The 16,416-nt window shown below is 46.8% G+C and overlaps 1 protein-coding gene across 2 annotated transcripts in view; it reads right to left on the bottom strand.

Moving 5' to 3' along the window:
* Positions 1-16,416, bottom strand: part of LOC119173691 (venom metalloproteinase antarease TserMP_A-like) — a 148,336-nt gene that overhangs the window by 104,568 nt on the left and 27,352 nt on the right. For both annotated transcript variants that reach the window (XM_075894425.1, XM_075894424.1), the window contains exons 2-4: positions 9,273-9,442; positions 7,687-7,779; positions 3,056-3,176 (exon numbers count right to left, since the gene is read on the bottom strand). In XM_075894425.1, the coding sequence (XP_075750540.1) occupies positions 3,056-3,176; positions 7,687-7,779; positions 9,273-9,442 (384 nt within the window). The remainder of the gene's footprint in view (positions 1-3,055; positions 3,177-7,686; positions 7,780-9,272; positions 9,443-16,416) is intronic.

The raw sequence follows: 16,416 nt of genomic DNA, 5'->3' as shown, positions 1-16,416 counted from the left end.
GTTTCTTTCCGTAGTCGCCAATACCAACGACGTCCTATATGCCGAAGACACTACTGTCGGATGTTTGGATGCTGAGGAGGAGAAAGCGCTGCAGTCGGCATTGGCTATAACAGAAAGTGTTCTGGAGGGTTAGGAGTTACGACTCTCCTCCGACCCTGAGTTGCTTCTCTATAGACTTACTTGGCCCGGGTGGAGGTACCAATCACCGCGTGATCAGGTAGATTGCGCTAATAACGAGGAATGAGCAGTTTATTCTCAGATTTAAATCTATTGATGTGCTAGGCTTGCATCTTGAATCTAATGGCAGATACTCACAGCTTTTGGACCATATCACGTCTAAGGTGAGTAACATGCCTAGACTGATCTCGAGGTTGCCAAACTTTTGGAGAGAGCTGAAGGAAAGCAATCACCTTCGGGAGCACCCCCTTTCTCTTGAGCTACAATAAGGTGGTATCATTGCTAAATTTTTATAAACGCGAAGAAAATAAACTCAGTACTTTAACGCGTAAAACTACAAAAAGTATACTAGGAATTCCCGTGAGCACCGGCTCAGTCAGGCTTATCAGCCTGAGCATGTTTAACAACTTCTCCAAGGAAACTTGAGTCACAGTCACTAGCTCACGTCGCACTAATGTCTTCCAAGAAAATTCGGCAGTGTCTCCTACAGACGCAGGGGTACCAACATAGGGCAGTGTGACACAGATATTTTTATCTTTCGTTCGTAACGTTCATTCGTAGTACAATGTCAGCCAGCCAAAGGAATGGGTGAAGATTCAGCGTCATGTTGTAGCTAAACTCCCAGAAAAGGGTCTTTCGTCGATGCGCCACAGTGTGGCCACACTTATAGCTTTGTGGCTATTGTGGCTGCTCATCATCGTCGCTCACTCAACTCTGCTTCTGTTAAGAAGGTGCCTGCCTCCGTAGCAGAGCAGGTAGTGATTACCTTGACGAAAACTACCAAGCACAGGGATATTTACTGGCTGCCATCTGTGCGTTTGACTCAGGAGTGATTTTCAGTGAGTGTGCTCTATTCTCGTGTCAAGATATGTAGCAGGTTTCAAACACTTGCCTTGTTCCCGACCTGCCCCGAATGTTAGTAAACTGGTACATAACAATGTACGAAAATCAGAACTCGCAGTGGCCCGGGCAGGCAGGAAGGTGGTTTGCAGAGAGATCGGCTTGCAACTTTTTACGGATACACTTTCAACATTAAATGTCACGAAGGAGCTTCAGCCTGACGAATTACAAACACACTAGACCACAGTAGTGGGCTCTTCAGATGTTCTAGGCAGGTTCCCTCCCTTGTTGTTGCACGTTCAGTCAATTCGCTAAAGGCATACACCCAGGATGGCTGAGCTGTGTGGCAGTTAATTGCCTGACGTTATGTACCACAAAGTTGCACTGGCTACTGCGGCGTACCCTCGAGGGTGTCTGGTTGTGGTTCTCCGGGACCAAACAAAGCTTATTGGGAGTGAAGGTTTCTAAGCCGTGGGTCGTGCGTCCGCGGTGTATGTAGTAGTAGTACTAGTAGTAGTAGTAGTAGTGGTATTAGTAGGAGTAGGTAGCCACCTCCACGGCCGTACTAGCGGAGTGGCATCCGCGCATTCTTTTCAATGAAGAAGCAAACTCGCGCACGTTAATTATAAATAAAAAGATGGCTGTTTCTGATGGAACATTTTACAGAGACGAGTACTGGTGACTTTATGTCTAATAAAATTTACCTTGGATGTGATACCTAATAAAAAAACTAGTATCACAAAGACAAACTTTGATCACTATCTGACCAAGAAGGGTTGCCACGTTAATCTCGCTGGGCTTAACTCTTTGGTTTTAGCAAAGTATAGCAAGGGTTGGGCCGCAGTGCCATAAATATGGTGGACTGTTATATAGCCTGGAACTAGAGAGGTGAAAGGTGGGAAGGGGACACGAAGCGCAGGTTGCAAGAAAGTGTGCGAGTGCCACCCCTTGTTTAGTCCTTGGAATGTCTACTGGATGGCAGTACTTCTGTATCATATATCATATATGCTGAATATATGATAAAAAGATGCGAAATGATGGTGAATTTGGAGCGTTCACAAGATGGACGGATGGATGGACGGATGGACTGACAGGTAGATGCATGGACGAATGCACAATTGGATAGATGGTTGCAAGGTCCCATGGAAGGACGGACACATGGACGAACGCAGAAACGAACGCATAGGTGAATTCACAGACGAACGGACGGATGTACGGACAAACGAACGGACGCACAGAAAGACGGACGCACGAAAGCATGCATGGGTGGACGGATGGATGCATGGACGGTCACACAGATGGATGCACGCACAGACGGAAGCAAGAACGAACGAATGAACGGATGCTTCGCCCCACTCATCAGCATTCACTTCGACGATATGCTGTGGCTTTTTTCATCACCTCGTTACAAATGCCTATTTATAGATGAATTCAATTCCTGAGTAGCTATTACCTGTCGTTCACCTGTGGCACATGCCCACCCGTGGTGTACAGGTAAGTGCCACACACGTCTGGTGGTAAAGGTTTGACGATGTGCGCTACGGGTTTGTCACATTATTAAGGAGAAGGCCTTTAAATTGGGGATAGCATTTTGCGCAAAAAACCCGGAAAAAACGAAAAAAGCGAAGACAGCAGCGCCTGTCTGTGCCTTCTTCTTTCTTGTCAGAGTATTTTTTCACAAAATGCAATCCAATATACAATAATAACTTGCCCAACATTCGGTTCTTCTGAGGCCTTTAATGATTGATGCTCACGGAGTCCTGTGGCAGCCTTCTGTACGCAGAACAAATGGAAGAACACTTTTTTTTGGCGCGAGCACATGCGTTTTATGCTAGAGATGGGTATGCTATATCTCGTTTCGCCTGAGTTACGCCAAGCTACCACGACAGTTTACGACGTCCTGTACTAAATTTCGCCGGACTTGCAACCATTCCGACCCGTTAATGAGCAAGTTTGTTAGTTACTGGCTATGAAGTTCTGGAGAGCAACCATGACCCTTCAAGAGAAAACGAAATGCAAACAACAACGCAACGCTCACCCATTTGGCTGAACTCTTCTGTGACTGGTACTTCAAATAAGGAGTGGAGTATCTGACCTTGCTGTGACCGTTCGCCTTCGAGGAGAGGCTTAACTCGCAAATTATGACTGACAATTCCTTCCTGCAAAAATGACAGCGAGTTACCAAAATACCCAACGTATGACCATTGCTTTTCGGTTAAACGTGCACATACAAAAGCGTTAATACAACATGACCAGCACAGTGGTTAATTAAAAACGACATAGTATATAACAAATAAGAAAATACACACGTATGTTGAATGATTGTATCTTCAAGCTCAACAAAGAAGACTGGGATCATCATTTGCTCACTCAGAATGGTGCTTAGTCAGACGAATGCGAATTATTTGTTTGCAGTGAGATACCCGTTTCCCCACGAACGGTGTAAGACGACCTGCAACGGTGCTCGAGTATCCATGGCGCTCGGCTGGGGACTCGCAGGTAGTGGAATCCAGTTCCTGCCGCACCAGTCTCATTTTCAAAAGAAGCGCAAATGCTCTAAAATTTGCCTACATTTAGGCGCACGTTGAAAAGCCCTAAGGGGTCCAAACTTCGACAGGCTTTCACTACGGCGTCTATCAGTCATATGATGATGTTGGGGCATTAAATGCTGACATTTATCTTTTTCAAGGCCATAAGACCCTAGAGCGATTAGGCTCTAATAAATTAAAAGAGTATGAAGGTCACAATAGGCAAAGGCTCATGTTTTTGGGTCCCTCCCACCACACCGCCTTTGTGGACGTGGCAGAGGGTCAGTTGCTTGTTTGCCAAGGTCATATAAGAAGATTCTTCTGTCCTAAAATGTGCACGCCCGTGATGTCACTCGCGTGCCGTCCTCTTGACTTTTGCGCGGGGAGAGCGCGGCGCCCCCTTCGAGCGACGGCTCGCGCGGAAGTTCGCAGCGATTGTGCGGGGTGGTTGAGACGTTGTTTTCCAGTGGGTGCCGTCTCACGTGGAACCACTTGGCAACGAGACAGCGGACGCCCTCGCCAAGAAGGCTCACGACCCCAGCACACCTGTCTCAGCATTCATCCGCGCAGGCGATGTTGTGCATCTCCGCACTGCGCGCCATGTGCCAGCATTGCACCCAGACCCACGTGTAGTTACCGGAAACCCACCACGACCACTTCCGAGGACCAGCACTGCCAGGCGTGCCCGTGCCTTCCCATTTCGGCTTCGCACTGACTGTTCCCGCACCGCTGAGAGGAACTTTCGCTTCATCAACAGCGGGAGCCCATCGTGTGCCAAATGCCCGGAAGTGCAGACGACCGAGCACATCCTGTTGCAGTCCCCTGGCTACACGAAACAACGCCTGCAGCTCTTGGACGCCCACGGTTGTCTGGGACTTCCAAACGTTAGCCTTGACCCCCCCGGTTTCCCCAGGCCCACCACTCAAAGCTTGTTCAGGCCTTTGAGGCTTCGAGGCCCTGCTTTACTTCTTCGGTGACGCCGATCTCATCACGTGGCTCTTGCGAGGCCCGTACTCACGTGGTGTTTATTTACATCTGTGGCTCCGCCCACTTCCTCTGACGCTCGTCACGTGGTGCTCCCAGTCTGCGCCTCGTTGGCCTCGTGCCGGCTTGCCTGGCTGTTTACCCAGCTTTCCTTCCTCCGTGGCTTACCCTGTCCCGGCGGCAGCGTGTGCCCGCGCGTGCGTGACAGAGTTGATGCGTCCTTTCTGCTATCGTCCCTACCTCCTCTTTGTTTCCCTCCTCCTCCCCCATACCCCGCGTGGAGCCGTGTCGGTGAGTTCGTAATGAAAGACAATAACAGCTCCACGCGTTTCTCTTTTACTTTTCCGTCTCAAGAACCTTTGCAGAAGTATACTGACGATTGCCAATCGTATACTTTTGTCTTCGGCGCTGTCCAGTGGCGTTACGCTTCCAAAGCGTAACCCTAGAGAATGCCATCAGAATAACATTCTGAACAACTACTCCGTTGATGCTATTTCCTCGACAGCGAATGGTTTCCACCAGGCACCACAGACAGAGATTTCTGTTCACGCTGCCACAGTATGTATATTTTAGCTCTAAGGTGTAATATTTATCGCAATTCCAACAAATAAACGAGTGCAGTTTAAAGTAACTGCTTCTGTCAGTTTCCTAATTTAGGCAGACCGCCCGAAGCAGCACATCTTGCTCGCAAACATGAGCAACGACGCCTGAAAACAAATGTACGTGAAGTAAACGAATGCGCTGTACCGCCAACGCCAAGCAAACATTTTAATTGCAAATGTGATGCAATTCAAGTCCTTTGAAGGCAACATAGATGCTATATTGTGCGCCACAGTGCGATAGTGGCAATGCTACTAGGCTGTTGTACTCGGCTGCTACCTCATTTAACAGTACGCTGAATTCACTTATGCAAATGCCGTCACTGCGGAAACATGAACTCAAACTGAGAAAGCTTCTGGCGCACAGTGAAGTAGGATACACAACACAACTATAGGATGCATGGTGACTAATTTTATTTCACAGCGAAAAAAAGATTCATAGAGCAGGCAAACCACAAGATGATGTGTGCGCATGGTAGCCTTTGTTAACGACCAAATAACCGCAATGTGCGGCTCACAAAACTAATCTTGAAATAATAGCCAAGCCGTGTTAATGCTGGCTTTACATGTTTGCCTCACGTGTTGCTCATCTATTACTACTGTCTTCTAATCAGCGTGCACTGTGTACTCATTCAATTTAAACCAAAGGTCTGATAACTTATGAACTCGGATCAACTAGCTCGAATAAAAATTCCGCATGTAACAACGAAGGCACAGGAAGGCAAAACGCACAGTTATTGTCATGATGGTCCTCATCCTTGCTTGCGCTGGGTGTTTTATTACCAACAGATAGCAGAATTTCCCAAGACATTACAACGTCGTGCCTCATTCCTACATGTTAGTTTTGGCAAGTGGAAGTCTAGATCGGTATTTCGCAACGTTAGGCCGATAATTCGGAGATTTGAGAAACTCCTGAACTGCGAAGTCTGTCTCGAACACGCGTTTTATTTTATGTCAGCCGACAGAAACACGTTGCCTGCGTCATGTGTCTGGTGACCCGAAATTAATATCTAGAGTTCCACTGTTCATTGTGTATGATAAGCAGGTAGGTGGCCACGAGAACTACTATGAATTTTCCCATCATAATAAACAGATGCTTTTTGTGTTGGTGGGTGCTGCTTCGCAGTGGTTGAAAGTTTTTACTACTAACTTGGTTTTTACAACAAAAACTAAAAAGAGGGTGGTCAGCTGCAAAGTGTGTCATTTGCCTGTCGTTTAGCTGTTTAAATGATAACCTAGAATAGTTCGCAGTTCGATCAATCGATATGTGGAGTTTAACGTCCCAAAACCACTATATGATTATGAGAGACGCCGTAGTGGAGGGCTCCGGAAATTTCGACCACCTGGGGTTCTTTAACGTGCACCCAAATCTGAGCACACGGGCCTACAACATTTCCTCCTCCATCGGAAATGCAGCTGCCGCAGCCGGGATTTGAACCAGCGACCTGCGGGTCAGCAGCCGAGTACCTTAGCCACTAGTAGTTCGCAGTTCACTTCAGCAACATTTGAGACTTTTCTGAAACGTATTTGCATGCACTATACAGATACCATTAGTGACCATCCTGCCTCAAATGACACAATGAATGGTTTTTCAAACGGTAAATCTTTTTAAACGAGTATTAAAGGAGAAACATAACGGCGGACCATGGTAACTTTAGTGTCATAATGACCTATTTCTTTTCACGTACAGGAAAATGCCAACCAGCACCACAAGAGAAACACCAGCTAGGCTGTTTCTATCACTGACACCTCAGACGCTGCTCAGTCTTCTGCAGCCCAATCTTGAACAACGAATGCAGCAGATGTTAGGCAAGATAACGATACGAAAAACTCCAAGCAAGACGGCGAGAATGAGAGCAAGCATATCCTGATTTTGTCAATACCTTGAGGCCAGGTCACGAAAAATGACTGGCTGCATTGTTACTTAGGCGTTCGAGTATTTCGACCTACTTGATCCATATTAGAAGTGCACGTTGATATGTTCATGCAGACAACCTATTACGTCAAAATCTACCTGAAGAATCGACACCTGATATTTGGCTTATGGTGTCCTACAACTAGCCAGACGCAGCCACTCGGGTTTCAGAAGCGATGGACGCCTGTGCAGGGGTCTTCCAGTCGGTGCTAGTGTTAGACACGATGCAGCGATACTCTATCCAACAGCCCGAACCCACTTCGCTGATCTAGTAACAACTGGAGGAAGCTGGAGCTGCCTTTCCACCTTTCCACAAGGCTTGTCTACCCAACCCTTGTGTTGAAGCAATCACGAAGGACGACCAGTACATCGCTACGCCCTCGGGCATCCCGTGTACTCTCAGATAAAGAAGGCGTGTTGTGTTAGTGCACATGCATCAGTACGTGTGTGCGAGGGCAGTGTGATGCGGGTGACAGAGCCCGCGTGTGTGACTGTATTGATGTCATCAGTACCGCGAGTACTCCCTTCATAAAGCCAGAAAAATTGCACCTAGATTGATTCTTTTTTGACGCACGAGGCGTGTGATGTGTCGAGCCTTTTTATATTTCTTTTTCAACACCACTGTACGCGTGACGTAACTTACGACTTCCACATTGCCGCCTTCCTGCCGCACCATCACAGATGACTGGTAATGTGTGTCATGGTATATGCTTCGTTGAATATCAGACGTGTCTACCTGTGGCACAAAGAAAATTCAAAGGCGAACAAGGCTTGTAGATATTAAGACGACATTTTGAACATACATCGACCTAATTATGTATATTGTTGGCCTACTGAACTAACATAAAAACTACAATTGCAATGAATATTATGGTAGCATTTCATATGCTTAATTTGCTATTATTTATACTCCCCTACCTCTCCGTAGAATGTAGCGTGTAACAATTGTAGACTTGAATTTTGTGTATAGGCAGTACGATATATGTGCATAAGAAAATGCGTAATCACTTGCGTAAAACAGGCTAAAATTCTAATGCTAGTTATTGTGTTGTACTCTACTGCACGTATAAAGGTTTACTCAAGTATGCTAAAGGTTGTGACTCAATAACTCCTGTGATCACGCTTCCTTTGAAGTGCTGCTTCGTGTATGTTTTATTTATAAAACGGAGTACCTTATGGGTTCAATTATGCTTGGAGATACCATGTTTTCACGCTACCGCTGTTCGGAGCAAGCACATGGGAATGCGAATCTCGATTTTCCTAGTTTGGTACGAGGAGCACAAGTTACATTGCTTCAGCTACGAAACGTTGCTTTCAGCGAAACTTGTAGGACTTTTTTTGTGCTTTGTCGTGCAAACAGATCATTGGCCCCTTACAATTTCGTAATCCTTCCTACAAAACTCACAAATCCCAAATATGCATTTTTTATTCCTAAAGCTCTTTAACGAGTAAATATACTAATTTATATTGATTGAAATGCAATTGTGTGGTGTAAGAAATCACTTGTAAAATTTTACGGGGAGTTGAACCACAAGCATCAACATGAGAGATGTATTCCTATGTAGCGCGGGCGTTTGTAAAAATACCCTTCTATTGGATGTATCCTCCTAATGTGAAAACAATGCACGAACTGTTTCAAACTTTTTCGATGAATGTTACAGTTTGACACAGTGCAAAGTACATCTTGCAACAGAAATCCCTCATAAATGCATATTGTTAAGTTGTTAGTACTTACATGGAAGCGGCGATACATACAGTGTTTGAAGAGCCTGAGGTACTCGAAGTCCAAAAAAGAGTTCTTAAACTGAAGCTTAAGCGCACACACATGATGGAATAATCGGACATATGCCATAGGGACACAGGGACCAGCACAGTGTTTTTTTCTTCTTTTTAAAATAAGAATACAGCAAGAAAAGCCCCCAAAACTATATATAAACTGCAGTAATACAAAAAAACGTAGTACTTGGTTTTGTCGCATACTGAAGCTTAACTGCACATGCACAAGTACCTACGATAGAGACACAGAGAACAGCGATAAGGACACAGGTAACAGTGATAGGGACACAGGGACAAGCCCAGTGTATCGTATTTGTTCTCGGGTGTGTGCGCTTAAGCTTCAGCATTAACCAAAACCAACTAGGCTGTCTTTTTGTTTTACTTGAGGTCGTAAGATTGTATGCGAGCAAGATATATTTATTCGTCTTGAACCTAGGGAAGATTTCAACATACCCATTCCAACTTTTCTTCTTCTTTGGCGCTTGTAACAAAAAGGAGTTTGTCAACCAAGACTGTGCTCTTTTCTAGATTTAGCGTTATCATTTTGCTGAGCATGAGAACCAACTTTCCTGCTGTCGAGCGCTCTTGCAGTATACGAGGATATATTCGCTGTTCTTTGAACTCTAAGGGAGAAAAGGGAACGAATAAGATACAAATAAAGTCACAAATATACAGTAATGCGAACATTGCTCTTCCGATTATTTGCGCCGCGTTTTTCTTTGAAGTAGCGCCTAAGAGAATATCTCAGTGGTCATTTCATGCATCTCTATTTTTCAATACCTGGAATCTGTTATGATGCACAACGATACTTTTCAATAAGAGGGCGTGCACTACGGGGTTATCGGAGGAGTTTCTGGAACAGAATTTAGCCAGAATATTTACAGTGGATAACATTCACCGTTGTTGCTGCGCTTCGCTAGGGCGTATGACCTATTGACTCATAGTATCAACCCATTACGGAAAACATTATGCGTCACCGCTGCTCCAAGAAGCAGCTTTCGGGCACAATGCGCAAAAAATGATGCTTGAACAGGAACAGCACCCTTGCATTCTATTTGGTAGTACAGTATTCGACCTTTCGCGGGTTCCGGCTTATAGGGGCAGCATGGTTCCAAAAGGGTGAAGTGCAAAAGGGACGAAGATAACGAAGGCAGACAAACGACAGGCGCCAACTTAGAACTGAGGCTTATTACTAAAACACAGCCTCGCCACGATGATCTAGTGGCTAATGTACTTGACTACTAAACCGCAAGTCGAGGAATCGAATACCAGCTGTGGCGACTGCATTTTTGATGAAGGGGAAAACACTGCACGCCCTGGAGTACAGATTTTAGGGCTGTTAAAGAACCCCGAATGGTTGAAATTTCCGAATAGCTCTATTACGGCGTCCCTCATATTCATATGGTGGTTTTGGGATTTTAAACCTGACATATCAATCAATTTATGCTCCAGCACAAGGCTACATACATGGGGAAAGCCTGACTGTGACATAAAACAACAGCAGGCCTACGCGAAACGTGCATGCAACACAGTCAAAGCGAAAGCTGGAAGAATGGCAGAGACTTTCAGGCCTTTCAACTACACTTGCTGGGTACCCGTTACGCAAATTTAACACCATCATTCTTGTGTAGTAGGGTATCGTTGATTGTTTGCTTGTTTGTGGCGTGTAGACTCTGACATATATGTTCTTCGTCGCTTGTAGAAGCGTTGTACGCGCTGCGCACATCGAAGGTATTTTGTGAACATTTTCTAAAGCTGTGGCTGACAACGTTGAAGAATTGTGCTTGACGTTTTTGTATTAGGTTGGAACAATTGACGACCTACTCGTAACGCACTTCAGCATGTGCGACGCCTTATTGTTCCTTTGTTCTCCTAAAACGCTTTATTACTCATATAAACGCAATTTCTTTTCCGACATCAAACCTGCCTGAAGCCAATTAGGACGAATGTTTCAAGCGCCTGTGTGGTTCGGCGGTAGAATACTTGCTGGCAAGGTGGTGACCCGGGTTAAAATCTCATTGTGTCGTTGGTGTTTCTTTCACTCAGTTTCATTCATTTTTTGCGCTATAGCAGAGACTGACCACGGCGGCTAAAAACTTCGACGCACGCCACCTTTTTAGTTGTCTCATAAGGCTTTCGCTGTAATAAAAATGGCAATTAACACAAGCAATGACGGCATACAAACAGAATAGCTTGGTGGGGACACGGTTGTATAATTATGAGTTTGACGCACATTGAAAAAAGAATAGCACTGGTCAGCGAATGCGAAGGCTATCATGATCATTTCTACAATGTCGGTTGTGTTTCTCCCATTTGTTCATCTAAATCATCATTTTGTTGTGATAAGTTGTCAAAGTCAAGTTTTTAAAAGTGAACCTCCTAAAAGCGTGGGCTGAGTGTCTCGTCGTAATTGTATGTAGATACCTCTCGTTAGTTCTTGAACTGGTCATAGAGGGCAGTACTTGTACGTATAACAAAATGCGTATAGGCTGAAAAATGCAAATGGTACGATACTAAAGTGCGATTAATATGCGAGGTTTAACGTCCCAAAACCACTATGTGAATATGAGAGACACAGTATACAAGAGGTCATTACTTGTAATAATGTAACCTAATAATAGAAACCACGAAATATTCATGAATTGAATGGTTATGAGTGGGGCGAAGAATCCCTCAGCGCTTCCGTCCATCCATTCTTGTTTTCGCCCATCCGTGCGTACATCTCTTCATGCGTCCGCCCGCACATCTGTGCATCCGTCCATTCGTGCATCTGTCCATGCAATCGTCCATCCGCCCGTCTTTTCATGCGTCCATCCATGCGTTCGTTCATAAGTCCGTCCATCCGTCTGCGCATTCATCTGTGCATCAAACCGTACATCCGCGCGTCCATTTATTCGTGCATCCGCCCATGCATCCATGCGTCCGTCCATCTTCTCCTGCGTCCATTCTTGTGTCAGTCCTTACGTTTGTCGATGCGTTCGTCCGCCCATCCAATTATCTGTCCGTGCGTCTGTCTCTGCGTTCGTTCAAGCGTCCGTGCGTCAAACAGACAGACAGACGATCGATAGACGCCTCCAGCGGATGATGCACGGTTTGCCAATAAAAAGCATTATATGCGCAGGGCGGCGGCGGCTCGCGCTTGGAGACGAAATCCTGATGTTCGAGCGCGCAAGGGACAAGCGTGCTGTGAGGCTGCGCGCTGGTGCTGACAAAATCTCGGCGTACGAGAACGGGAAGACAAAGCGGCATGGCAGCGGCCTGCGGACGCAGCTTCGCCCCACTCTTCATCATTCACCCCATCGATATGCTGTCATTTTTTTTGCTCGTACATATCTTAACAGAAACAGGGCCGTGATGTAAACGAAGACAGCAGGCTCGATGGTAAAATGATACTGTTTATTCGGCTGAACTTGTGGCCAAGAAACTGACGCTCATATATAGCAATACACGGGCACTGATTGTGACAACCAGAGCATCGGCTGTCAATCAAATGGCAAGTCGTGAAGCGCGTTGGCATTTATATATGTGTCGTCGGATGCTCTGGCCAGCGTCCGTACTTCACAGACGTGTTTCGAACGCGCTCCGACGATAACAACACTTGACCGACGCTTCATTGTCAAGCCACTGCCGCAGCTCTTGCTGTGTTAGGTGCTTGTTCGCTTTTTATCTACCGGCTGCAGCGGATACGGGAAGGCTGTTTTCTGAGTTCATTGGAGGCACCACCGCCCGGATAGCTGCAGGCGGTGAATACTGCTAGTATCAGCCCCATCCAGGTTTCGAGCTTTATGGCCTCTCCTGAGCCCTGCCTGCTACCAACCGACGTGGCACTATACCTGAGGATATGTACTTGCCGGCTTCAAAATACCTGACTGCCTCGGTAACACCGCCAACTTTAACAAATGGTTCGGCTGCCATTACCATTCAATCAAGAGTGCTGCTTCTGCCAGGCACTAACCCATTCGCCCTCTCTGGGAGTTCGAGGAACAAGGCAAGTCTGACAATGATTTTCATCCACCTAGCGAAATTCCTAACACATCGAATGGAAAGAAACGGGCGCGAGGCTCGCTTTTACCGACGCCCAAGTGACAGCAAACTAGCATGTCCATGGGTCACTCCCACACGGGAAGTGCACGCCACACGTTCCTTGCTTCGGCTTATTACGAAAACGAACAAGATGTTCGGAAAGCAGTCAGCAATTGCTGAAAGCCGCAGAACCGTGTGGTGGTCGCGGTGACGTGGAGTTCAGGTGCCCCGCAATTTTATGGGCACGGCGTCAGACTTTGGCCCAAGCAACCATGCCGCATCATGGCTGAGCATTTCGTACGACTACATAGAGTAATAACTCGCCGCATTTCAGATCATCTCAACTTCTCTGGCGAAGACCCACTACTGGAGTTCGGGGTTCGCTATTTAGGAAATATAAACCAGCTCGCAATTGACGCGGCTGAACCAGAGATGTGGAACGCCCTTCTCTCTATAGTGTCTGTGCCATTCGGAGGAAAGGAAGTACTCTTTCAAGCACACGAAATGGTTAGTCGTAATCAAATGAGAGGCGTTATTCGCAATGTGGGAGACATGACTAGTGAGGAACTAGTGAACTAATTGCACTGCCGCAAGTGCGAAATTCTGCAGGCACGCTCACTTGGCGACAAAGACAATGTTCTGATCCCATTTGAACGTAGAAGCTTGCCCTATAGGTTCGATTTGCGGTCTATTACGATCCGTGTTTTTCTATATATATATATATATATATTGAAGTCTTGGTTTGGAAGACTTTTATTAGGCCCGAGGAACCGGCAGCCGACAGATGAGACGAACGAACCAAGATGATGATGCTACGTGACAACGATGAGGATGCATGAGCAACACATGATAATGATGATAATGTACAGATGAAGAGGATTGGTATACTAAATGTCCACACTGATTCCCGCCACGTGAAAGCGGCTACCCTGGCCGCGGCAAGTCAAGGGGACAAAGAACGTCACAGGAAGGGCTTCATACGGGAGACATGGACGAGACGACGTCAGTAGTTCGATAACGGCGATCTGCTGGGGCTACAAGTGGCGTCACGCGATAATTCACTGGTGAAGTGTCTTCAAGAACTGTGTACTGCCCGATAAATCGTTGCTGGAATTTGTCGCACAAACCAGGTGTGCGAATAGGCGTCAAATGGAGCACTTCGTCTCCAGGCTGAAAGGGTACAGCACAATGCGATTCATCATAAACCAGCTTTCTATCTTGCTGTCGGGCTTCAGTGTTTATACGAGCACGTTGGCGGCTCTCTGCGAGCCGTAAAACGTATTCCTCTGAAGAGGATGGAGATGAATCCGCATGGCAGGTAAAGAAAGAGACGTCCAGGAAAGAAGTAGGGGAGCGTTCATAAACTAGGTAAAATGGTGAGTAGCCGGTTGTCCGCTGAATAGCCGTATTGTAGGTGAAAGTGACGAATGGTAGAACTACATCCAAGTTCTTGTGGTCTGGTTGAATGTAGGTGGCGATCATGTCAGCAAGAATGCGGTGGAATCGCTCAGTGAGGCCGTTAGTTTGGCGATGATAACTAGAGGCCGTCTTGTGAGTTGTGCCAGAGGCGCGAAGAAGTTCGTTCACTAGTTGTGAAAGGAAGGCCGTTCTACGGTCGCTGAGCAATACACGTGGAGCACCATGACGCAGTATAATGGCTCAGAGGATGAAGTCGGCAATTTCAGAAGCTGAACCGGTAGTGACGGATGCCGTCTCGACGTAGCGCGTCAAATGGTCAACGGCTGTTACTATCCATCGGTTTCCAGCAGCACTGACTGGAAGGGGCCATAAAGATCGATGCCTATAACTTTGATTGGTGTGGCTGGGCACGGAAGAGGCTGTAGTGCACCGACTGGAGCAAATGTGGGTAGTTTTCTACATTGGCAGGTAGTGCAGGACCCAATGTACGGAGCTACACTAGTGGTAATACCTCGCCAATAAAACCGACTTCGAAGGCGATCGTAGGTTTTGTGGTAACCAAGGTGACCAGCCGTCGGATGGTCATGAAGTGCTCTGAGGACTTCGGACTGAAGCGATCGGGGTAGAACGGGAACCCAGCGCTGACCGTCAGGATGGTAAATTTTGTGGTACAGCACCGAGTTGTCCAGCTTAAACTGTGAGAGTTGGCGACGGAGCCTCACATTAGGTGGACGGGAACTGCCAGTGAGGTAGCCTCTAATACGTCGACAGTATGGGTCAGCCAGCTGTCGAGAAGAAAAATCGTGCGGGTCGTCCGAAGGCAGCTGGTCCATAGAGGCGAGAGAGGAAACCGCCGTAGACGTGGACTCCGAGGGTGTGTTGTGCAAAGTGATTGCGGAAACGCTGAGGGGAGTCGCTGGTAGTGGGCAGCGAGAAAGAGCATCGGCGTCGCTATGCTTTCTGCCACAGTTGTATACTATGGCAAAATCATACTCTTGTAGGCGTAGAATCCAGCGGCCGAGGCGTTCCGACAAGTTCTTCAGTGTCGAAAGCCAACATAAAGCGTGGTGGTTGGTCGCATTGGTGAAATGGCGGCCGTGAAGATAGGGACGAACATTCTGCACTGACCAAACGATGGCGAGGCACTCCTTCTCGGTGATTGTGTAGTTCCTCTCGGCTGCGGAGAGGACGCGGCTGGCTTATGCAACGACTCGCTCTCGCGAAGAGTTGTCGCGCTGGAGGAGGACGGCTCCTAAACCATGGCCGCTAGCGTCTGTATGGAGGAAGGTCGGTGCACCATCGTGAAAATGAGAAAGTACAGGATTGGTCGTGAGGGCACTCTTCAACCTGTCGAAAGCGGATTCACATTCCTGAGACCACTGAAAGGGCGTACCAGAAGCAAGTAGCTTATGGAGTGGTGTGGCTATGGAGGCAAAATTTTGTATGAATCGCCGAAAGTAAAAGGCGAGACCAAGGAAACTTCACAAATCTTTCGGCTTGTCAGGGCGAGGGAAGCGAAGCACCGCAGCAGTTTTCTCAGGGTCTGGACGAATTCTGTCCTTGCTCAGAACATGACCGAGGACCTTGATAGATCTTGTGGCGAAATGGCACTTCTTGGTGTCAATTTGAAGACCAGCGCCCGCAAGGCAAGTCAAGACCTCGTCCAAGCGTTGCAGATGTTGAGGAAACGTCGATGAAAAGACAACAATGTCATCGAGGTAACATAGGCAAGTCTTCCATTTCAGGCCACGCAGCACGGTGTCAATCAAGCGTTCAAAGGTTGCCGGTGCATTGCATAGACCAAACGGCATAACATTGAATTCGTATAGGCCGTCCGGGGTTGCAAACGCAGTTTTTTCTTTGTCATCTTCGTGCATGGGGATTTGCCAATAGCCGGAACGCAAGTCGAGGCTTGAAAAGAATTCAGCACTTTTTAAGGAATCGAGGGCGTCATCGATAGGTCGCATGGGGTATACGTCTTTTCTAGTGATCTTATTGAGTGCTCGGTAATCGACGCAAAATCGTACGGAACCGTCTTTTTTACGCACCAGAACCACTGGAGACGACCAAGGACTGGTTGAGGGTCGGAATATATATATATATATATATATATATATATATATATATATATATATATATATATATATATATATAT

The sequence above is a fragment of the Rhipicephalus microplus genome, chromosome 5 (assembly GCF_043290135.1).
Source record: "Rhipicephalus microplus isolate Deutch F79 chromosome 5, USDA_Rmic, whole genome shotgun sequence".
NCBI lineage: Eukaryota > Metazoa > Arthropoda > Arachnida > Ixodida > Ixodidae > Rhipicephalus > Rhipicephalus microplus.
This window is presented reverse-complemented; position numbering and strand designations above follow the sequence as displayed.